Source organism: Chiloscyllium plagiosum, chromosome 22 (assembly GCF_004010195.1).
Source record: "Chiloscyllium plagiosum isolate BGI_BamShark_2017 chromosome 22, ASM401019v2, whole genome shotgun sequence".
Classification (NCBI taxonomy): Eukaryota; Metazoa; Chordata; class Chondrichthyes; order Orectolobiformes; family Hemiscylliidae; genus Chiloscyllium; species Chiloscyllium plagiosum.
Window position 1 is genome coordinate 56,886,563 of NC_057731.1, and position 25,549 is coordinate 56,912,111.

At 40.5% G+C, this 25,549-nt stretch overlaps 1 protein-coding gene across 4 annotated transcripts in view; it reads right to left on the minus strand.

Annotated features, from left to right (window-relative positions):
- Nucleotides 1-6,558: 6,558 nt before the first annotated feature.
- The window catches only part of pdcd4b (programmed cell death 4b), a 47,919-nt gene continuing 28,928 nt past the window's right edge, over nucleotides 6,559-25,549 (minus strand). For all 4 annotated transcript variants that reach the window (XM_043713096.1, XM_043713097.1, XM_043713098.1 and 1 more), the window contains exons 6-11: nucleotides 23,598-23,695; nucleotides 23,181-23,295; nucleotides 20,314-20,421; nucleotides 16,875-16,985; nucleotides 8,200-8,339; nucleotides 6,559-7,252 (exon numbers count right to left, since the gene is read on the minus strand). In XM_043713096.1, the coding sequence (XP_043569031.1) occupies nucleotides 7,204-7,252; nucleotides 8,200-8,339; nucleotides 16,875-16,985; nucleotides 20,314-20,421; nucleotides 23,181-23,295; nucleotides 23,598-23,695 (621 nt within the window). In that variant the 3' untranslated portion in view covers nucleotides 6,559-7,203. The remainder of the gene's footprint in view (nucleotides 7,253-8,199; nucleotides 8,340-16,874; nucleotides 16,986-20,313; nucleotides 20,422-23,180; nucleotides 23,296-23,597; nucleotides 23,696-25,549) is intronic.

The window sequence follows — 25,549 nt, forward strand, 5'->3', positions numbered from 1 at the left end:
GACAAGCAGAGAGATCTTGGTGTACCTAGATCTCTGAAAGTTGCCACCCAGGTTAATAGGGTTGTTAAGAAGGCATACAGTGTGTTAGCTTTTATTGGTAGAGGGATTGAGTTTCGGAGCCATGAGGTTATGCTGCAGCTGTACAAAACTCTGGTGCGGCTGCACTTGTAGTGCGTACAGTTCTGGCCATCGCATTATAGGAAGGATGTGGAAGCTTTGGAAAGGGCTCAGAGGAGATTTATAAGGGTGTTGGCAGGTTTGGAGGGAAGGTCTTATGAGGAAAGGCTGATGGACTTGAGGCTGTTTTCATTAGAGAGAAAAGGTTGAGAGGTGACTTAATTGAGACATGTAAGATAATCAGAGGGTTAGATAGGTTGGACGTTGAGAGCCTTTTTTCCTCGGATGGAGATGGCTAGCACGAGTGGACATAGCTTCAAACTGAGAGATCATGAATAAATGAGACATCAGAGGTAGTTTCTTTACTCCGAGAGTAGGAGGGGCGTGGAACCCCCTGTCTGCAACAGTAGTAGCCTCACCAACTTTAAGGGCATTTAAATGGTCATTGGATAAACATATGGATGAAAATAGAATAGTGTAGGATGGATAGGCTTCAGATTGGTTTCACAGGTCGGTGTGACCTCGAGAGGTGAAGGGCAGGTACTGCGCTGGATTGTTCTATGCTTGTCCTTTTCTTTCTTGGTCTCTGAGAATTGACCCAATGTACACATCTCCCTCTCCCAGCCCTCCCTCTGCCCAAAAATACCATCATTTCCGACTGATTAAAGGTCACTGGGCTCAAACCATTAACTGTTTTTCTCTCCACAGATACTGCCAAACTTGTTGTGACTTTTCAGCACTTTGTCTTTGTCTCTCATTTCCAGCTTCAGTGATGATTTAAATCAGTTTCTAGCACAGATACGCTATTGAGAGTATTGTTTGTAAGTTCAAAAACAACTGCCAGGAAATTGCACAATACTGCAATGATGGAGAAAGGAACAGTAGAAATTTTAATTCATTTAGTTTGAAAGTTCTGTTTTGTTTTAGCGTTTTTTTAAAAAAATAGGTGACTATACTTGTAAGTTCCTATTTTTGCAACCCAAAGTAAAACTGAAATTGAAGGAAAGACACAGAAGTGCAAGAGACCAATGTCAACAAACACTGACATAAGAAATTCAGCATCGTTCATTGTAGGTGATAGCTTTAAGATATCTAGTTGTTAGGAGATTTGAATATCCTACAAATAGGAATCACATTCTTAGTTATTTAGAAACTACTGCAGCTCTATAAGGATTTGTATTGGTCATTACCACAAAAATCAATAAAAAAATGCAATAATACTCATTGGTATTCTTATATCAAAATCTGGTAAATCAGTCAATGGAATGGATATCTAATCAACTGTAAAATTAAAATATTTTTTCAATAATAAGTTATTGTCCTCAATTCACCTTAAAAGCTCCAAACAGTCAAATTAATAGTTACTTGTACTGTTTGTAGTTCACTATAAATGTCACTCTAAGAGTGTGGTGGAACTACTGGGAAACATCATCATTGACCCTATTTTAGTTCTGTCCTTGCATGTGCAAAACCAATCAGTTTTCAGCATTCCTGATGAGCCTTTGAAATAATGGGAGATTTGAACACAAGTCCCGAGATTCACTGGTGAAGCTTCTCTATTGAAATAACCAAGTTTTTTCCACTTTGAGGTGATGGCCTTGGATTGGCAATCTCACACAAAAATGCCCGTACTGCTGTTAAACAAAGGAATAGGGAAATGTGGCCATCTTGGATAGATCATGACTTTTACCATGTTGCTCAATTATTCTCAACAATCAGTCAGTCGTCTTGCCAATAACATCATGTTCCTGAACTGAATCATAACATCTGGTTTGATGGCAGGTATTCAGAGGGTGTCGTTTGGAACAGGAGAAGTTTGCCCTGGACATCAGAAGGTACATGCATACTTGGTGTGCAAACAGACTTAGGGAAGTAACTCATTATGGTAGAAGCTCAATCCCAGGCAGCTCAGAAATAGAGTTGTTACACTGTCCTGGGCCCAGGAACACAGATCATACACTCAATAAAGATCTAACAATGAATATTAATGCTCCATGATTACAATCTGTTGCAAAAAAAAGGAACAAATACCCACGTACTTTACAATTTCTTTAAATCTGTTATTCATTTACAATAGGTCAGCTCTCCTATGAGGATGTTCCCACTATGGTGCTCTGCAAACCAAAGCTGCTGCCGCTTAAATCAGTGACACTGGAAAAGATGGAGAAAATGCAGAGGGAAGCACAGGAGGCCATTCGCCAACAAGAATTGGCGCAACATGAAAAGAAATAAGAATTTTTCCCAGTCTCACGGGATTGACTGTAGCCATAAGAACCTGTTGTTTTCATTCCAAGTTGTCATTGATAGTAGCATACCAGTTTTGTGAACTTCAAGATGACATCTTGTAATGCTTAGTTTAAAAATACAACTGAACCCAATGTTTAATCCAAAATGGAAAGTGGTGTCTAGTAGGTCATTCATACAAATCTTAGAGAAACAGGCCATGCAAGCTCAGAAACAACTTATTGCTAACCTATTCACACAATGAGTTCTATAAACAAACTGCTGGACCCCCCCTCCCCCAAACAAGCTTTAGTAAGATAGTCAATGTAATATTGGGGTGTGGAGCTGGGGAAGGTGGAGAGAAGCACAGGTAGATAGACATACAAGCTCCACTGCTCAATAATTTTATTGATCATATCTGGTCTTCAAAACAATCATACAGGAAGCAGAACTTGCTCTTCAATAGTTATTCAGGCAGCATTACATTGAGTACTATGGCATTTGCTTGAAGTAATAATGTATCCTCTTGTTGAATTTTTTAGTTAAATTAAATGCATTTGCAGTACCATTGTATGGTGTATTCAGCTCAAAGAATAATAAGTTTCATGTCTTAAATTTCAGATGGTATGGTTGCTATTGCACCACTATTCAAACTTCATTTTTGGACTGCAGCGTACAATCTAGACTGAAAGGAGTGTTGCACTGGTAGAAGCCCTGACATATCAGTGGGATGTTGCACTCACATTCCCTTTGTCTGTCCGTTGTGATAGTTCTGGTGAATATTGGATAATCAAAGAGAATTAAAGGAATCTTCATGGTCGCTTAGCCAACATCACAAGTTGAATTTTAGATTCAAGAGAATTTCGTTAAGAGTTATGGGACATTGGGTATAGTCAGTTCTCAAAAATAACTTCAAAATTGGAGGAAATCACTCAAAAGCCACTAGTTTTTGCCAATAAGATGGAACTTGTAAGGAAACCCAATAGTACTGTTAGAAGGAATATTCAATGCTGAAACTGTCATTCTCCATTTTGTTCGTGTTTGAGATCAGTCAGCCCACTTTTCTTTATGTTCTAGGAAATTTAGCAATTATTAAGTAAAAGGAGCAAATCCACATGGAAGTTTTGTCCTGTCCAAGGAAAATGTTAAAAAAAACCCGACCAATAAAATCTCTGCTAATTAAATAAAGAACTCTGCAGAAGGTGAAAGTGAGGGCTGCAGATCAGAGTTAAGATTAGAGTGGTGTGGAAAAGCACAGCAGGTCAGGCAGCATCCGAGGAGCAGGAAAATCAACATTTCAGGCAAAAGCCATTCATCAGGAATGAGCCTTGAAAACATTTAGTGTTAACCTCAATCACTGAGGCAGAATTCCACAATCCCACTACACAAGCAGAAATTTTTTGACTCAATCTCACGCTTAAACAGCCTACCCCATATCCTTAAACTATGACCTTTGTAATCAGACATCTAATCTGTCCCTTTTAAAGCTTTAAGACTTATTTTTAATACTATACCATTTTAGTCAGGCACTATTTGAACTGATATTTGTCAGTGACCTTAAAAAAATAATATTTCATGTGGTTAAAATTAAAAATATAATGTCCTGTATGTGCTAATTAGTGCATAAAAAAATCAGAATTCAAATTTCCTTGTGTTTTTAACATCTAAAGATGTACTGAGTTATTTTAAAAAACATACACAACATTCACCAAGTTTAGTAAATAAAATGTTAGAACCCTCACTAATTTTACTATTTTTACTTCATTCTTTTATCAATTTTGGTTTGGAGTTATGAATTGCAGGCTGAAGATGACCTTTGGACTGTGAGCAGCAGCTTGTGATAAAAACAACAAATTGCGGTCTGTTTGTGGGGTAAGACCTAGAAGTTAATTGCAGATTAGATCTTAATCAGAAGAATTCCATAGATGCTTCAATACTAGATAAGAGATTAAATAGGTCTAAACAAATATCAGATTTTAACTAGGTCAGTCTGGAAAAGACATGCTCCAGATGATAGGTGCTGAATGGTAACTGGGACCTGGTAGAGGAGCCAGCCAGGCAGGCAGAGAGGCCAGAGTTTTGAATTGGTTTTGGTCAGTGTTTTCACAGAGAAGTTTGGCTGTTGAGATTTGACAGTTTACTGCTTTACCTTCCATTCTCAGTTATTGGAAGTTTGGAAAATAGAAACTAAGCTATAAGTATCACTGACTCCCTCTGGGGAAACAAACATGGACCTGATCAACAACTTCACAAAATAATGCATTGTGAAAACCACTGAAGTAATTTGGCCAGTTTTTTTTAAAAACAACTTTTAATGATCCGTAAACTGTCCATCTGTCTGTTGTGGAGATGGACTGAACACAAAGGTTATTAAGTTTAGACATAGACATCAATTTATTACTTTTTGTTGTTTAATTTTACTTTGCTAATGTTACAGTATTAGGAGTCTTTTGTTTAAGCTATAAACCAGTGTTGGGAATTGATTATTCGGAGTCTGGGTCCGGTTATTCAGGAAGTCTAACTGGGAACCATTGGGGTAAATTGAGGCCTTTGAAGGTTTTTAATTTTAACCATGTTGCAAATGCACAGTAGAAAGGCTGATTTGGTTCAACTGCCCGTCTCCATGTGAGAACAAAAAAAATAACAATTCTTAGGAATAGACAAGAATTCATAGAAATCGTATGGTGCTGATGAGGCCCTTTGCCCACTGGGTCTGCATTGACACACATGAAATACCTGATCTTCAAGCGGATCCCATTTACAAGGACTTGGCCCATAGCCGATGCTGTTATGACATGCCAAGTGCTCATCCAAGTATTTTTTAAAAGGATATAAGGCAACTCACATCTACCAGGCAGCATATTCCACATTGTGAATATGTTCTGGGTTAACAAAGCAAAGCTTTTCCTCAACCACTTTCACTCCCCCCATCCTGTCACCCCGAACTGGTGTCCTCTCGTGACTGACCCTATAACTAAGGGGAACAGCTGCTCCTTATCCTGTCTGTGCCTGTCAATCTTGTACATCTCAATCAGATTGCCCCTCAGCCTTCTCTGCTCCAGTAAAAACAATCTGAGCCTATCCAACCTTTCTCATTACTTACATTTTCCTTCCCAGGCAGCATCCAGATGAATCTCCTCTGCATCGGACTTCACTACTCTCATTGACACACTTAATCACCTCAAAAAATTCAATCAAATTTTTTAGGCATGACCTCCCTTTGACAAAGCCGTACAAATGATCCCTGATCAAGCCTTGCCTCTCCGTGTGGAGATAGATTCTGAAGAAGAGAATCTTCAGCTTACACTTCCAGGCTTATCCCTACACACAAATTTTAAATATCAGAGCCACATTAGCTCTTCTCCAGTCCTCTGGCCACAGGGAAGGTGCCAGAGAGGAATTAAACATTTGGGTCAGTGCCCCTGTAATCTTTTTCCTTGCCTCCCACAGCAGCCTGGTCAGGGGATCTGGCCAACACTTTAAAAATGTTACCACTGACTAGTCTTACTAGTAAGATTCTTAACAGTAAACTGTCACAAACAATGTTCAGTTTCAAGTGACTCCAAATTATACCATTTCAGTTTTTGATCAACATTTTCATTTTTATCTCAAATGAAGCAGACATAGGATTGGGTACAATGCTGGTCACCATCCCACAACACTGATACACAATTTTCCCCCTAAACACATCCCCCACATTTTGATCATCCTTTGCATAAAGGAATGGCAAGTAAATAATTGATACACCTTGCTTTTTCTATGTATCAATTTAAAATGAGGATTCACTTCATTCCATTGAAAAATCTCAAATATATTTTTCCTAATTAAACAATTCCAGTCTACGACCTCTCTTAACTAAGATGCCTGCAACAATATAGTCAGTGCATAGGATCAGTTTGCTCAGTTGGCTGGATGGATTGTTTGCAGAGCATTGTTCACAGCATGAGTTCAATTCCCACACAGGTTGAGGTTACAATGAAGGACTGTCCTCAACTTCTTCCCTTGCCTAAAAATGTGGTGATGCTCCAGTTAAACTACCACCAGTTGTCTCTCTCACAGAGCAGCCCTGGGGGCTGGTAGGACAGTGACAACTTTGCCTTTCAGTATGGTATTAGTTTTGGAGCAAGGGAGATAGAGTGCACACATTTTTCTAATCTGGTACTTATGCCTTTAATTAGAAGAATTTACAAAAGTATGCTGGTGGGACACAATGAAAACTCTAAACCTTTAAAAACCAACTTTATTGATTTTCATTTTCTGCAAGGAGGAAGAGTACATCCACTCTAAGATTCCATCTTCAAAATCAATTTAATGCCACAAGTTATTTGTACCATAAAACAATTGGACAGTTTGTACATTCTGCTGGAAACTGTACACAAATAAAAAAGGTACAATCCAGCTTTTTATTTTAAACTACTTGAAGCATTGCATTTTTAGCATTAGCAGCTAAGAAAGAGAGATTCATTACAAACAGCACGTGTGACCCATTCAGAGATTTCGGCAATTAAGCCAGTCCTTTTGAAAACCAGTATTCAGAAAGGCTTGGCAGTAAAGTTTGTACAAGACTGTGGAATGATCAGGTTACATAAATCCTTAAGGAGCTTTCTTTCATGGACCACAAGGTGTGGTACTGCTGTCAATTCTTCATTTCCCCCACCCTTGGGGAAAACCAAAACCTATACCCCACATACGTAAATGCTTTTTCATTCAATTTTCATAGCAAATGCACTTTAACCCATGAGGTTTAACCCATGGCAATATGAGGTTTGAGGAGTGAAAAGCTAGAATCAAGAAGTCGACTGCACAAAAACAAAAGTCAAAAAAACTGCAGGAACGTGTGCTTGGTCACCTTTGTCAATGTCCTCATTTGAAGCGTCCACCATCTCCTTCACTTACAAAGCGTTTCCGTCCCCTTAGAGTTGAAGTCAAAAAGTTAAAATAAATTAATACAAGGTATCAGCAATTTATTACTACTTGTATTAAATAAAATCAATAGTGATTGTGCTCTCTGCCACTGATAACATTTTTATCTACAGTGACAAGCTACAATTACTCTAACTTGTTCAAACAGGTTAATGTTGCATTTTGTTCAACTCATTTACAAACCTGGGGAAATTAAGCTAAAACCATATAATTACTTTTTTTCTTCAAGCTGCCTTTAAGTAGAGGCAATACCAACTGTATAAAATCCATTCTTGGGACATCCGCCTCAATGGGGAGTTATGTATTAATCAATCCTATTTGCCAATAAGTATTCTTCCTGAACTACAATCTCCCAGAAAAAGGTGTTACTTCCAGGATATTGACCCAGGTCACATTAAAGAAACTTTTTATGTCCAAGTTAGGATCACACACTTCATAAAGGGAAGTGTGCATTCCCATGTACTTTCTGCTCCAAACGGTGGTAGCTACCACCGATTTGTAAAGTGCTGCTCAGTGAGTTTGTAGCTGTGTGTCCTGCAGACAGGAAACAAGTAAAGTGACTAAAACTAATATCTTAAGAAAAATAAAACAAGCTTTGTACACACTTACAAAATGCAACATTTACAATTTCACAATAAACAGAAATGAACAAAAAAAACTTCCTCACCCAATCAGATCAAAACACTGAAACAAGCATTTCATGTATATTCCTCTAACAGTTGAATATTTGACTGTAAAAATAGTTAAGGATCCAAATCAACATTTTAAAGGAGTAAAAAGGTCAAAGAATGCAAATACCCTTTCAAAAAGATTGCAGAGCTAACTGGATCCACAATACCTATACATTCAGCTCATTTATACCAATTATGATAGTATCTGAAACATAATTTTGAAAGAACAAACAGATTGGTTGAGTGATTGAGCAATGTTCCTCACCTGGAGGGACAAAGATCTCTCAGCTCTTTCACGATGATCCCCATTTGATGGCACTGTTCCACAAACCTTTCCATTACTGTGTAAGCTTGCGGCACATCTAAATGAATATCAGGAATTTCCTTGTACACTCTCTCAAAACCCTGCAACAAAATAAAAAGAGAACTTTAATTCCTTCATTTTTCTCCTTGGAAGAAAAGTGTCTATTTTGCCGATACCAATTTTTAAAAAAATAAGTATGTTTCAAACAGGCTTGGCCATCTCAGCATGGAAAGCAGGGGGATGTTGAATATACTGGAGAAAATGATTTCAGTTGATAATCCAGAAAACTGTCACTTTCATTTCTCTTCCCCAATAAATTCACATTCTTTGTTCATTCTGTTAACCCACTTTCCTACTTGTTACAAACGGTAAAGTTAACAGAGGTTAAGACAAAGAAATCACAGTGTGTGCATAAATGGAGGGCCTGAAGGAGATATAGTAATTCACTGGAGGTGAATTCACGACAATTCAGTTAGCACTGCTGCCTCACAGCTCCAGGGACCCAGGTTCAGTTCCAGCCTCCGGCAACCGTGTGGAGTTTGCACATTTTCCGTGTCTGTGTGGGTTTCCTCTGGGTGTTCCTGGGACATCACCAACCCAAAGAAACCCAAACATATAAATAGAAAGCAGGAATTTTCAGCAGTGCTTCGCCGGAGGCCCACTGAAGACGTTATCTAGTAGGGTGACAAAACGTCTGGAAATGAACCTTCAAGCTCAGTGAGAAAACCTACATCCAAAACCTCAACCTGAACTACAAATCTTCTCAAAACTCACTCCGGTTTCCTCCCACAGTCCAAAGATGTGCAGGTTTGGTGGACTGACAATGCTAAATTGCATTGTCCAGGGATGTGTAGATTAGGTGGATTAGCCATGGGAGATGCAGCCTTACAAGGATAGGATAGAGTAGGGGAGTAGGTCTGGGTGGGATGCTCTTCGGAGGATCAGTGTGGACTTGATGGGCTGAATGGCCCGCTGTAGGGATTCTACGATTTTGAAATGTCAAGTATAAATTGAAGCACCAGCACTTTATAGCGTGGAACATCAGTGCACACGCGCCAGGTCGGGTTCTCTCTCTCTCTTATACACACACACACACGTCTTAGTTCAACCATTTAGTTTCAAAATGTCATTTTGGAAAGTGTCCTTCTAAGACAGCATTAACACAAATATGAATTCAAGCAGGCCTACGTCATTAGGCTTGCTCTGCCATTCAACAAAGTCAGGGCTGATTTGATTAATCCACTTTCCTAACTACCCACTATAGTCTTTCACTCCGGTACCTGCCAAGAGTTTACCGACCTCTGCCTAAAAATACTCAAGGACTCTGCCTCCACTGCCTTTGGAGAAATAAAATTCCAAAAGACTCCCAAACCCAGGGAAGGGTTTTCTTCTGATCTCACCCTTAAATGGTTGACCTATTGTTCTGAAAGAGGAATGCCTAGATCCATTAGTAGAAGCATCCTTTCCACATTCACCCCATTAATACTTAACAGGATCTTAATGTATCAACCATAATTCTCCAAACATTAGGATGTGTGTACCGCATAAAGCTAAGGGATGTTATAGAACATAGAAGAGTATAACACAGTACAGGCTCTTTGGCCCTTGATATTGTGCTGAGCATTTATCTTAATCTAAGATCAACCTAACCTACACACACCGCAATTTACCGCCATCGATGTGCTTGTCCAGCAGTTGCTTAAGTGTCCCTAATGTATCGGACTCTACTACCACCACTGGCAAAGCATTCCATGCACCCACCACTCTCTGCATAAAGAACCTACCTCTGACATCTCTCCTTTACCTTCCTTCAATCACCTTAAAACTATGACCCCATGTGACAGCCATTTCTGCCCTGGGGAAAAGTCCCTGGCTATCTACTCTATCTAGGCCTCTCATTACCGTGTATACCTCTATCAAGTCACCTCTCTTCCTTCTTCTGTTCAGTGTGAAAAGCCCTAGCATCCTGGTAAATCCCCTCGGCACCCTCTCTAAAGTGTCTATAATGAGGCGACCAGAACAGGCCACATTATTCCAAGTGTGGTCTAACCAGAGTTTTCTAAAGCTACAGCAAAACCTCATGGTTCTTAAAATCATTCCCTCTGTTATTGAAAGCCAAAACACCTACCCCTTCTTAACCCTATCAACCTGGGTAGCAACTTTGAGGGATCCATGTACGTGGACCCCAAGATCCTGCTGTTCCTCCAACCTGCCAAGAATCCTGTCTTTAACCTTGTATTCAGCATTCAAATTCGACCTTCCAAAATGAATCTCTTCACATTTATCCAGGTGGAACTCCATCTGCCACTTCTCAGCCCAGCTCTGTATCATATCAATGTCTTGTAGCCTACAACAGCCCTCGACACTATCTACAACACCACCGACCTTTGTGTTATCAGTAAGCTTACTAACCCACCCTTCCACTTCATCATGCAAGTCACGTATAAAAACTACAAGAGCAGAGGCCCAACATAGAACATGACAGAGCAATACAGGCCCTTCGGCCCTCAATATCACCCTGACCTTTGAAATCAATCTGAAGCCTATCTATCCTACACTATTCCATTATCATCCATATATTTATCCAATGAACATTTAAATACCCTGAAAGTTGTCGAGTCTACTGCTTGTTGCAGGCAGAGCATTCCACGCCCTTACAACTCTCTGGGTAAAAGAAATCTCCGACATCTGTCCTATGTCTATCACCCCTCAATTTAAAGCTCTGTCCCTCATGCTAGCCAGCACCATCAGAGGAAAAAAGGCTTTCACTGTCCACCCTTTTTAATCCTCTGATCATCTTGTATGTCTCTATTAAGTCACCTCTTAACTTTCTTCTAACGAAAACAGCCTCAAGTCCTCAGCCTTTCCTCATAAGACCTTCCCTTCAAACCAGGCAACAGCTTGGAAAATCTCCTCTGCACTCTTTCCAATGCTTCCACATCCTTCCTATAATGTGGTGACCAGAACTGTGCACAATACTCCAAGTGTGGCTGTACCAGAGTTTTGTACAGCTGCAGCATGACCTTGTGGCTCCAAAACTCAATCCCTCTACCAATAAAAGCTAACACATCATGCAACTTCTTAACAACTCTATCAGCCGAGGTGGCAACTTTCAGGGATCTATGCACATGGACACAAAGGGCAGCACGGTGGCTCAGTGGTTAGCCCTGCAGCCTCAGTGCCAGGCACCCATGTTCAATTCCAGCCTTGGGCAACTGTCTGTGTGGAGTTTGCACGTTTTTCCTGTGTCTGTGGGGGTTTCCTCTGGATACTCCGGTTTCCTCCCGCAATCCAAAGATGTGCAGGTCAGGTGATTTGGCCATGCTAAATTACTCAGTGTCCAGGGATGTGTAGATTAGGTGCTTTAGTTAGGGGTAAATGTAGAGTAGTAGGGGAATGGGTCTGGGTGAGTTACTCTTTGGAGGATCGGTGTGGATTTGAAGGGCTGAATGGCCTGTTTCCACACTGTCAGGATTCTATTCTATTTGCTCATCTACACTACCAAGAATCTTATCATTAGCCCAGTAAACTGTATTCCTGTTACTCCTTCCAAAGTGAACCACCTAATAATTTTCCGTATTAAACTCTATTTGTCACCTCCCAGCCCAGCTCTGCAGCTTATCCATGTCCATCTGTAACCTGCAACATCCTTTCACACTGTCCGCAACTCCACCGACCTTAGTATCATCTGCAAATTTATAAACCTATCCTTCTATGCCCTCATCCAGGTCATTTATAAAAATGACAAACAGCAGTGGCCCCAAAACAGTTCCTTGCTGTACCCCACTAGTAACTGAACTCCAGGATGAACATTTCCCATCACCACCCTGTCTTCTTTCAACTAACCAATTTCTGATCCAAACCGCTAAATCACACTCAATCCCATGCCTCCGTACTTTGTGCAGTAGCCTACCGTGGCTATCAAATGCCTTACTGAAATCCATATAAACCACATCAACTGCTTTACCCTCATCCACCTGTTTGGTCACCTTCTCAAAGAACTCTAAGATTTGTGAGGCACGACCTACCCTTCACAAAACTGTGTTGACTATCCCTAATCAAATTATTCATCTCTAGATTATTATAAATCCTCTCTCTTGGAATCCTTTCCAATACTTCACTCACAACTGAAGTAAGGCTCACTGGTCTATAATTCCCAGGGTTGTCTCTACTCCCCGTCTTGAACAAGGGAACAACATTTGCTATCCTCCAGTCTTCTGGCACTATTCCTGTAGACAATGACGACATAAAGATCAAAGCTAAAGGCTCCGTAATCTCCTCCCTGACTTCCCAGAGAATCCCAGGATAAATCCCATTCGGCTCAGGGGATTTACCTATTTTCACACTTTCCAGAATTGCTAACACTCCTCCTTGTGAACCTCAATCCAGTCTAGTCTAGTCGCCTGTATCTCAGTATTCTCCTCAACAACATTGTCTTTTTCCTGTGCGAATACGAATGAAAATTATCCATTGAGCACCTCTCCTATCTCTTTGGACACCACGTACAACTTCCCACTACTGTCCTTGATAGGCTCTAAATCGTATTCTAGTCATTCTTTTACTCCTGACATAGCTATAGAAAGCTTTGGGTTCTCCTTGATCCTACCTGCCAATGACTTTTCATGTCCCCTCCTGGCTCTTCTTAGCTCTCTAGGTCCTTCCTGGCTAACTTGTAACTCTCAAGCACCTGAACTGAGCCTTCACATCTCATCCTAACAGAAGCCTCCATCTTCCTCTTGACAAGAGATTCAACTTCTTTAGTAAACCACAGTTCCCTTGCTTGACTACTTCCTCTCTGTCTGAGAAGTATATACTCATCAAGGACCCGCAGTAGCTGTTCCTTGAATAAGTTCCACATTTCTATTGGGCCCATCCCGTGCAGTTTCCTTTCCCATCCTATGCATCTAAACGCCATTCCCCAGTTATAACTCATGCCCTGCGGTATATACCTGTCCCTTCCATCGCTAAAGTAAACATAACCGAATTGTGATAACTACCACTAAAGTGCTCATCTATCTCCACATCTAACACCTAGCCTACTTCAGTCCCAAATCCAATGTGGCCTCCTCCCTTGTTGACCTAACTACATACTGCAACAGGTAACCCTTCTGTACACACTGGACAAAAACTGATCCATCTGAGGTACTCGAACTATCGCATTCCCAGTCAATATTAGGAAAGTTAAAGCCCCCATAACCCTGTTACTTTCACTCTATCCAGAATCATCTTTGCAATCCTTTCCTCTACATCTCTAGAACTTTTCAGAGGCCTTTAGAAAACAGCGAGACCGGTTTCCTGTTTCTTACCTCAACCCATACTACCTCCGTAGATGAGTCCTCATCAAACGTCCTTTCTGCCACTATAATACTGTCCTTGACGAACAATGCCTCACCTCCCCTGTTCTTACTGAAACATCTAAACCCCAGAACCTGTAACAACCATTCCTGACCCTGCTCTATCCATATGTCCAAAATGGCCACAACATCAAAGTCCCAAGTACAAACCCAAGCAGCAATTTCACCCACCTTATTCCGGATGCTCCTGGTGTTGAAGTAGACCTACTTCAAACCACCATCCTGCCTGCTGGTACACTCCTGCGACTATGAAACCTTATTCATGATCTCTCTCCTCTCAACCTCCTGTACACTGGAGCTACAATTCCTGTTCCCATTCCCCTGCTGAATTAGTTTAACTCCTCCTGTAGAGCATTAGCAAACCTCTGGTACCCCTCTTGTTCAAATGTAGACCAGTGGTGCTGGAAGAGCACAGCAATTCAGGCAGCATTCGACGAGCAGCAAAATCGACGTTTCGGGAAAAGTCCTTCATCAGGAAGTCTGGACAGGTCAAGGGGACCTGTCCGGACTTGTCCGACCTGCCTGTCTTCTTTTCCACCTATCAACTCTGGAAGGCTCCTTTAGGGCCTTTCTCCCCACCCCCACCCTCCTCTAGCTTATCTCTCCACGCTTCAGGCTCTCTGCCTTTATTCCTGATGAAGGGCTTTTGCCCGAAACGTCGATTTTGCTGCTCGTCGGATGCTGCCTGAATTGCTGTGCTCTTCCAGCACCACTAATCCAGAATCTGGTTTCCAGCATCTGCAGTCATTGTTTTTACCTCAAGTGTAGACCATCCCATTTGTAGAGGTCCCACCTACCAGGTATCTGAATCCTTCCCTCCTGCACCATCCCAGTGCACACATGTTCCACTGCTCGCTCTCCTTATTCCTCGCTTCGCTAGCACATGGCACAGCTAACAAAACAGAGATAATACCTGTGCTTGTTCGAGCTCTAAGTTTCCACTCTAGTTCCTTGAATTTCTACCTTACATTCCCATCCCTTTCCCTATGTTGTTGGTGGACTTGGCCTGCTCCCCTTCCCCCTTAAGAATCCTGAAAACACAACTTGACAACAGATCCCTGCGGGACACCACTGGTCACAAATGTCCAGACAGAATACTTTCCATCCACTACCACTCACTGTCTTCTTTCAGTCAGCTAATTCTGTATCCTACTTGCGGAGCATTTCAGAGAAGACCTCTGGGACACCCGGACCAACCAACCCAACCACCCCGTGGCTCAACACTTCATCTCCGCCCCCACCCCAGTCTGACCTATCACCCTCACCTTGACCTCTTTCCACCTATCGCATTTCCGACACTCCTCCCCCAAGTCCCTCCTCCGTACCTTTTATCTTAGCCTGCTGGACAAACTTTCCTCATTCCTGAAGAAGGGCTTATGCCCGAAACATCGATTCTCCTGTTCCCTAGATGCTGCCTGACCTGCTGTGCTTTTCCAGCAACACATTTTCAGCTCTGATCTCCAGCATCTGCAGACCTCACTTTCTCCTCAATTCTGTATCCAGACAGACAAAATCCCCTATATGCCATGCCTCCTGACCTTCTGAATGAGCGTCCCATGGGGAACCTTATCAAATGCCTTACTGAAGCCAACATGCACTATATCCACTGGTCGACCTTTGTCAACTTGTCTCATCACATCCTCAAAGAACTCAATAAGGCTTATGAGACATGATCTGCCCCTCTCAAAAGCCATGCTGACTATCTTTAATCAAACTGTACTTTTTCCAAATAGTAATAAATCCTCTCTCTCAGAATCCTTTCCAGTACCTTGCATACCATAGATGTAAGACTGACTGGTTGGTAATTCCCAGGGATTTCCCTGTTCCCTTTCTTGAACAGAGAAACAATATTCACCTCCTTCCAACTATCCAGTACTACATTGGTGAGATCTCATCTCAAATACTCAGTGCAGTTTTGATATCTATCACGGAAGGATGTAAATGCATTGAAAGTGGTTTGCTGGATTGATATCTGGTATTAATCGCCTTACACAGGCTTGGCTTGTTTCCACTGGAGTTTAAAGATTGAGGGGTGACGACTGCAATGTCCAAAATCCTGAATGGTCTTGACAAGGTGGACATGGAAAAGATGTTTCCTTTTGTGGGTCAGTCCAAAACCAGGGGCACTGTTTCAAAATTAGGAATTACCATTTGAGGACAGATGAGCAATGTTTTACTCAGAATTGTGTAGCTATGCACCTCTTTGCCTCGGAGATGGTGGAGATGGTGTGACTGAATATTAAGTCATAGGTGGATAGATTCTGGTTAGGCAGGGGAAATCCAATATTACAAGGGGTTGATAGAAATTTAAAACATAAATCGATCAGCCATGATCTTACTGAATAGTGGAGCATTCTGTATTCTGTGTACATATTCTTAAATTCAATGGATATAATCCGAGACTGAATTGAATTGAATTTATTGTCACGTGCACGGAGGCACAGTGAAAAGCTTTGTCCAAGCTTTTCTCATGAGAGAATCCCACAATTCCAGGTATCAGTCTAGTAAACTTTCTCTGAATAGCTTACGACACATTAAATATTCTTAGATTAAGGAGATGAACTGTGCACAGTACTCCAGATGTGGTCTCAAAGCCTTGTAAAACTATAGCACAATTTTCTTACTTCTGTATTTAGTTCCTCTCTCAATAAACCATAACATTCTATTAGCTTTCCCAATTACATAACAGACCTAAATACTAACCCATTATAATTCATGCACAATAATAACCAGATTTCTCTATATCTCAGATCTCTGCAATCCTGCATATTTTGATATGCTTTTTAATTCTCTGCAAAATTGACAATTTCACATTTTCCTACATTATAGTCCCTACATAGTCTCCTTATATTCTCTTCACAAGTTACTTACCTATCCTTGTGTCATGAGCAAATTTAGCAATCATATCTTCTGTCCCTTCATTCGAAGGTATTTATTATAAATTTTAAAATGAGGTTACAGCATTGATCTGTCTGCTACATGATTCATTACACCTTGCCAACAGAAAGTAACCCATTTAAACCTACAATGTTAAACTAAAAAGCTAAACATCAGTGACCATGCAAAAGAGAGGTAAAGATTCCTCACTAAAACCAACAGTCCTCTAAAGCTTGAGGTACAAATTTAAAGAGTAAATAATTTTTAAATACAAACAGCCAATCCTCTCAAGGAGACAGTGATGGGAGCCATTGTAATATAAGTACTTTAGAAATTACAGGTGTACATACTATCTACAGATACTTTAAACACGCTGCAGTGCTGTCCAGTAGGTGGCATACTTACTCTGTTCATTTGGTCCACTGTAATGACAGATGATTCCCACAAGGATTTAAGTAGCTTCAGGATCATTTTGAAGGTAGTTTCTCCAGTTGATTCCAGAACCATCACTACAGCCTAAAACATTTTAAATGCAATAGTCATAACTCGAATATTTGCATCTTAAACTGTACAGGGTTAAACAATCTTTAAAATGAAATTACTATAATAAAGCCTAGCAGTTAACTGCTAGATCAATAAATTATTTCTCAGGGTCAGGGGTTCTCAAGCAGCATTCATGACACAGCAGACCATTTCAGTTACACTTCATTGAAGAGAGAACCAAAAAGATTTTCATTTCCATGGCATCTTCCATGATCAACAAATTCTTCGAAAGTGTAGCCACTGTTGTAACGTGGGAAGCACAACAGCTAATTTATATATAGCAAACTCCCACAAACAGCAATATGCTAAATCGGCAGGCAATCTGTTTCTTGAGGTTGATCGAGGGAGAAATATTGACTACACTTGGGGATAACTCCACTAATCTTAGCATTTTTGTCTGTTCATTCATACGATGTAGGTGTCACTGGCAGGTCCAGCATTTATTACCACCATTAAATGCCCTGGAGGTGCTGGTAAGCTGTCTTTTTAAAAAAACTATTGCAGACCTCAATGAAGGAACCCACAGTGTTGTAAAGAAGGGAATTCTAAGATTTTGACCCAGCAAGTGAAGGAACAGAAATACAGTAGTCACTTCCATACCCGTAGGGGATACGTTACACAACCTACTTGTGGAACCAGCGGATAGGAGTGACCCCATTCATTTCAACGGGAAATTTACCTTCACAGCAGCCCCCTGGTCCCTGGCTCCAGCAGGTTCCCTTTAATACATCAGGGCCGCAGTAAACTCCGGGTAACTGAAAACGGAATTCCATGGATACTTCAAAACCAGAATGGTGTGTGGCTTTGGCTGGGGGAGAACATGTAGATGATGGTGTTCCCATGTGTCTCCTACTGTCTTCCTTCTAAGTGGTGGAGTAGCAATACAGTAGGTGGTACACCTACTTGGCAGTGGAGATGAAGAGAGATATCTCATTGTCCAGGTGCATAAATCCTTGAAAGTTGCCACCCAGGTTGATAGGGTTGTTAAGAAAGCATATGGTGTGTTGGCTTTTATTGGTAGTGTGATTGAGTTTCAGAGCCACGAGGTCATGCTTCAGCTGTATTAGACACTCGTAAGACTGCATCTGGAGTATTGCGTACTGTTCTGGTAACCGCATAGTAGGAAGGATGTAGAATCTTTGGAAAAGGTGCAGAGGAGATTTACCAGGATGTTGCCTGGTATGGAAGGAAGGTCTTATGAGGAAAGGCTGAGGGAACTGAGGCGGTTTTCGTTGGAGAGAAGAAGGTTGGGAGGTGATAATCAAGATGTACAAGATAATCAGAGGGTTAGATAGAGTGGACGGCGAGAACCTTTTCCCTCAGATGGTGAAGGCTAACACAAGGGGACATAGCTTTAAATTGAGGGGTGATAGATATAGGTCAGATATTAGGGGTAGTTACTTTACTCAGTAGTAGTGGCATGGCCTGCCTGCAACAGTAATAGACTTGCTGACGTCAAGGGCATTTAAATGGGCATTGGACATACATACAGATAATAATGGAACAGTGTAGGTTAGATGGGCATCAGATTAATTTCACAGGTCGGCGCAATATTCGGGTCGAAGGGCCTGTACTGCGCTGTAATGTGCTATGTTCTATGTTCTAATCCGTGTGGGTCCCACACCCCCATCGTTCTGCCACTCTAAATCAGTACCTTCTAGCATACTCACAGCTTCCTATACTGCAGTCAACTCTATATCCATTCCCCAGTATCAGCCAGTTCCCACCTAATTTATTATTCTAATGTGACACTTATTAAAAATCTTCTTAAAATCAAGACGTGTGATGCATCTACCTTCACCCTTAAATACACTTTGTTACTTCTACAAATAGTTCAGAGATGGACAAAGTGAAACTTTCACTTTTGACATCCATGCTGCTTAATCATTGTGTTTTTGCTGTATGGATGGTTCTCTTTTCTTCTTTACTGGCCATTTTACTATTTTCCTCCATTTGAAATTAAAATAACTCTCTAGATATTTTCTTAATCAACCTGTTCAAGATGTTTTAACACACCGCTGGAGCAGGTGGGACTGGAACCTGGGCCTCTTGGTCCAGAGGTGGGAATACTACCATTGCACCACAACAGCCCTCAAACATTGTGCATGGTTGGTCTCAAAACACCAACCTTTTGGTTAACAATCAAACACGCTGACCAACTACACCACAAGATGACTAGTCTAATATTCCTTGGGCATTATTATAGCTACGTTTACAAAAGGAGACAGATCATATGTTATCTACCACTCCTTAGGCACTATACCTTTTTCTCAAGAAATATAGTGCCTCTGCTGTCTCTTCTTGGATCAGGTGTTTTATCCAGTTTAATTAATTGGATTAGTTTATTATTTAACAGTGACTAGATCATTTCTAATCTTATATCCCAATGTAATGTACACCTGGGATGAAATGTAGGAGCACCGTCTACTTGGGAAGTACCAAATCAAAATAATTTCAATATTCTGCTATTTCGGTCTTGCTTGTGATTTATCTGGACTATTCCTTACGGGCCGTAATCACATCAGACTTGCTCTTTAAGATATGCCTGTGGAATATTTTATTATTTTATTTCATGTTCCTTGGTACTTATTTGCATAAATCAAATCTTTGCATTCATTTTCTTTGATCTTTCTCAAGATTTGAATTCTTCCCAGATATACACTTTATTGTTTATTAACTTTGTGCTGTCATTTATTCCCCTTAAAATTATCCCCCCTCCATGTCTTTATTCATTTCTTTTTCAGATTTCAACTTCACCACCACAGAAAGCAGTTGAGGCCAAGACATTTTATGATTTCAAACAGTTTGATATAACACTTAGTAAAGGGATCAAAGGATACAGAGGAAAAGCCTGAATAGGCTGTTATATTGGATGATCAGCCATGATCATAGTGAATGGTGAAACAGGCTTGTGGAGCCTACTGCTGCCTCTATTCTATGCTCCTACATTTTATCATTATCATTATATCAATTTGGTGTCTTTGTTAGAATATATTTTTCACAGACTCTGTTGACTACAATTTGAAAAAAGTTTGAAATTTCTGTTATTTCATTGTTTGCCAATATCATTGTCTTTGAGGGTTAGGAATATAACAAGAAAATAGACAGACAATCTATACCTGGTCTTTTGTCACTTTGTTTTTGCCCTTTTCAATTAGTCTATTATGTTGACTGCTGCTTAGATGTTCCTTACTTTTACTTCCATTACCTTCGATATTGTGATTATTTCAACATTGTGAATGACCTATTGCTTAAAATGTATGTACATATGACACTCGCAGATAATCACTTCTGTTTTTACCTTGTACACCAGTTCATGGTGAAAGTGTGGTACTTCGAGTTCCTGAAGGCAGTGTTCTGCTTCTGCGCAGTCTCCAGACACTTGGTATTCTTTCAATAACATGTCAATCTATCAGAGTAATTACAGAGTGGAGGTATTTTTGGGAGTGTTGGGGAGAAGGTGAAAAGAAACAAGATGCAATCAAGCACGATCAAATAATATTTCATTATACACTGTTCACCTAGCTCACTGGTGACTACTATTAAGGTCACACTGATTGGCTATCTTGACTGGAAATCTGCAAAAGACAAAGGTTTTAAAAATATTAACCCAACCATTTTCAGGCACAAATTTTTCAAACTATATTTTTAAAAACCTCAGTGAATCCTGCATATGAAATTAAATTGGAAAAAGTAGATACTGACATTGTTTATTGTTAACACCCAATTGCCTGTGGAGGTGGTGATGCTGCTTGAACCGCTGTAGTCCATGTGCTGTGGGTTGACCCACAATGCTCTTAGGAAGGAAATTCCAGGATTTTGACCCAGCAACAGTGAAGGAACAGTGATATATTTCAGAGTCAGCATGGCAAGTGGCTTGAAGGGGAAATTGCAGTGGATGGTGTTTCCATGTACCTGCTGCCCTTGTCCTTGCAGTTTGGCAAGGTTAGAGTTTTGGATGGTGTCTTTTAAGCAATTTTGGGGAGTTACTGCAGTGCAATTTATAGGTAAGTAACACATTACTGCCACTGTGCAATGGGGTTGAAGGGTGTACCAAAGAGATCTCTTGGTCCTGAATGATGTCAAGCCTTTTAAAGAGCTGATAGAGCTGCACTCGTCCAGGCAAGTGAAGAATATTCCATTTGTGCCTTATAAACGGTGGGTACATTTTGGGAGTCAAGAGGAGAATTACTTGCCACAGAATTCCCAGCCTCTGACCTGCTCTTCCAATCACTGAATTTTTGCAGCTGATCAATTCAATAATATAATTGCTATACAAGGAGGCTTCCCTTTGGCATACTGTGGGGTGGATGCATATATGTATATACTGCAACTTAAAATCAGAATAATATAGTGTAGAAGGCAATGGAATCTGGCCTGGTTTTGAAGAGAAGACAAATCTTTCTCTCACCATATTTCTTCATATATCTGCAATAGATTCTCCTTCCAAGATTTACCTATTAAATCTGTTCACATCTCTAAAAACTCACTATGATAAATAAAAAGTTTTTAATGTCAACTTTGACCAAAAAAAAACTTAAATCTGGGGGTTCCACTTGTCAACTCCTCAATCACAGGAGACAATTTCTCTCCTTTAATCTATCCAAATCCTTCATTTTAAACACCTCAATCAAATCTCTTCTCAGCCTTCTCTGGTCTATGATGCAGTCCACTCATGAAACTGCAATTTCTGAACCCTAAAATTGGTGTTTACATCTCTCTCTATACCCTTTTCAAAGCTGCGACATTCCTCTTCGAGTGAAGTGTCCCAAACTGGATGCAAAACTGCAGCTGGGCAGAACTGCGATAGGGTTTTACATAAGTTTAGCATGATTTACTGGCCTATTACTCTATATTTCTACTTATAATGCCCAGGATCCCACATGCTTTAATAACCTGTCCTACCACGTTCAAACATGCGGATCACTGTAGTGGTTCTGTTCGCCGAGCTGGGAATTTGTGTTGCAGATGTTTCGTCCCCTGTCTCGGTGACATCCTCAGTGCTTGGGAGCCTCCTGTGAAGCGCTTCTGTGATCTTTTCTCCGGCATTTACAGTGGTTTGTCTCTGCCGCTTCCGATTGTTAGTTCCAGCTGTCCACTGCAGTGGCCGGTATATTGGGTCCAGGTAGACGTGTTTGTTGATAGAATCTGTGGATGAGTGCCATGGCTCTAGAAATTCCCTGGCTGTTCTCTGTTTGGCTTGTCCTATAATAGTAGTGTTGTCCCAGTCGAACTCCTGTTATTTGTCATCTGCGTGTGTGGCTACTAAGGATAGCTGGTCGTGTCGTTTCGTGGCTAGTTGGTGTCAAGCACTGAGGATGTCACCTAGACAGGGGACGAAATGTCTGCAACACAAATTCCCAGCTCGGCGAACAGAACCACAACGAGCACCCGAGTTACAAATATTCTCACAAACTTTGAATTCAGATCACTGTTTGCACCATGCCCACTTGTGAAATGAGCTCACACACAATTTGGCATGAACAGCAAATGGAAAATGTACAATAATGGTGATCCTTAATCAACAATGCAATAAATAGTGTATTTTGCAAAAATGCGGCTAACTAGACAGCCATGAAAAATTGAGTCTGAAGTCAGCAGTAACAATAAGGTGACTTAAGAGGAAAAATAATCCCAAGTTCAGAGATACCCAAAAAAGGGCAATTTATGAAAAGCAATAAGGCAAACCGCCACAATCACAGATTGCTAGACGTATTACACAAACAGTGGATCTGTACTAGTTAACAGATTACTTTGGTGACCACATAAGAGTTTAGATTCAACTTCTACTATGACCATTCGATCAGAAGACTTTAAACTGAAAAAGGTTAAACTAACCACAGTCATAACTTGGCGATCTCAGTGTTATTGCAAAAGATTCCTACATTCAATACAGAAATAACAATTTGCCCTTTTAAACAGAGCTTCAAGGGGTTATATGTAATGGCGAAAACTGCATACTTGTTCTACTTTGTCCAATATTTCTCAACTCCCAAGAAAGGTATACAACTCAATAACAGACATTTCAAAAATGTTTTTAATTGTACATCGTGAAATGAAATGTTACAGGCTACAAACTTCAATCCTAGTTTTAGGTCCATGATGAAAACAACAACAACTACATTTTTATCCAAGTTGCAGAGTAGAGAAACCATTAAGGTTACATACCTCTTGGACAAGTTGTTCAACTGGCCTTTGTCCTCCCCCTGTTCCCCATACATTGTCCAGACGCAGACCACCTCTCTTCATACTCAGCAACACTGCGGCTCGACCCAAGGCAGCTCTACAGACAGAGAATGGTTTTGGGAGATGGGTTGGGGAAGAGAGAAAGAAAATGTGTTTCCCTCATATTCGTTTCATTGAAATAACTAATATTGTGAGCTACTTCACCTGAGACTGGACAAGCATTACTAAAGTCAATTAGAATTAAGTCTTGGATATTTGTGCTCTTATTAACAATGTTCAAGAACTTTTCAAAAACATATCTTGATACTCTGCAGCTGGATTTCAAAGTGCACATTACAGCAAATAACAATCATATCCCATTTCTTAAAAAAAACACAAGGTAAAATTTAAGCCACCTACCTGGCATTCTCACAATCCACTTTCCCTTTGTAACTTTCAATGTAACTTTTTGACAGGATGTCATCTGCCACAGCTCTTGCAATAAATTGGCCCACAAGCTGAAAAAATAGTTTTAAGCGGCATCAACTTCCAAGTCAACATTTACTCAAATTGCAAAAAGCCATGCAAACTGATGAATTAAACAAAATAGCAACTTTATTGCCTCTCACTAAGAGGATAAAACTGAAGTGATAAAGTTCTGACAATACATTTTGGTTTAAGTCCAGGAATGACCTGAAAGAGAATAAAATTTTAGTAAAGAATGACTTTCTAAAACGGGCATATGACTGGGACAAAACTGAAATCACAAAATTACTTTTGAAACCATACAATTATCTATTCTTCATCCATCATAAAGAATACTTTACTGAGTCAACCAATTAAATCATTGTTGAAACCAGACATGACCTAATAAACAAGAGCAGTTTAGCACACTGTCAAATTGTTGTCGGTTTCCATTTGTTTCACTCCAGCTACAGAAAGTGATGACAAGAGGGAGTGGACTACAGTCGTTGAGGCACCATCAGGTATCTCATACTAGCGTGCAGTTATTCACTTAATGAAATGAGCCCTTAGCTCTTCTAAACTATTCATGGAGCACTCGATGATAGACTGCAGTGATGAGGAGGGAATGCTTTCGCTGTCATGTAGTTCAAGGAAGTCAGTGTGCAAAATAGTTACAGTACTTCCCCAAGTGATTACCAAAATGGCATACTCATGTTAGAAGATTCACTTAGAAAGCTAGACATCAGGACCATTTGTAACTCTGTTATTCCCTCCAAAGGCTGCAATCACAACCAAATGTATTACAGAAGGACTGGAGGAAAATCCACTTTCAGATCCCCATAAGTTTACTCTCCATATTGTTCAGTTTTTATTAGGTGCAGCGGGTAGTTATACAGTTTAAGTGAATTACGTTTCTGCAGAAAAAAGTCCACTGCTGTTCATCATTTATGTAAAAGAATCTGGATGAAATATAGGAGGCAATGCAAGTAAGTTTGTGGATGACACCAAAATTGGTGGCATAATGGACAATGAAAGTGGTCATCTGGGTCAGAGGGCTAAGGAAATGCAGATGGCTTTTAAATGTAGGTAAATGCGGGGTGTTGTTCTTTGCTAAGACAAACCAGGACAGGGCTCGCACAGTTACTGGTATGGCCTTGGGGAATGTTGTCAGAGGCACCTAGTGGAGCAGGTACAAAGTTCCCTTGAAAGTGGCGTCACAAGTAGACAGTGTGGTGAAGGTGGCACATGGCACTTGCCTTCATCGGTACAGGCGTTGGGATGTCATGTTATGGTTGTACAAGACAATGGTAAGGCCACATTTGAAGTATGTGCACAATTCTGGTTGCCCTGCTATAGGAAGGATGTTATTAAACTGGAAAGTGTGCAAAAAAGGATTTACAAGGATCTAACCAAAACTGGAAGGCTCGAGTTATAAGGAGAGGCTGGATAAGCTGGGGTCTTTGTCGCTGGAGTGCGGAGGCTAAGTGGCGACCCGAAGGAAATTTTATAGAATCATGAGGGGCACAGATAAGGTGAATAACCAAGGTCTTTTTCCCAGGAATCCAAAATTACAGGAAATAGGTTTAAGGTGAGAGGGATCTGAGGGGCAATGTTTTCACACAGAGGGTGGTGCAAATATGGAACAAGCTGCCAGAGGAAATGGTAGAGGTAGGTACAGTTACAACATTTAAAAGACATCTGAACAGGTACATAGATAAGAAAGGTTTAGAAGGAAATGGGCCAAATGCAGGCAAATTGAGGAAACCTGATTTGCATGACTCTATGACATGGATAAATTGGGCTAAAGGCCTGTTTCCATGCTGAATGACACTGACTTCATTATTGGTTTATTTTAACTGCTCTTTAATATAAAATAGGTTTTATTAAAGACTGGTTTGCATTCTGCT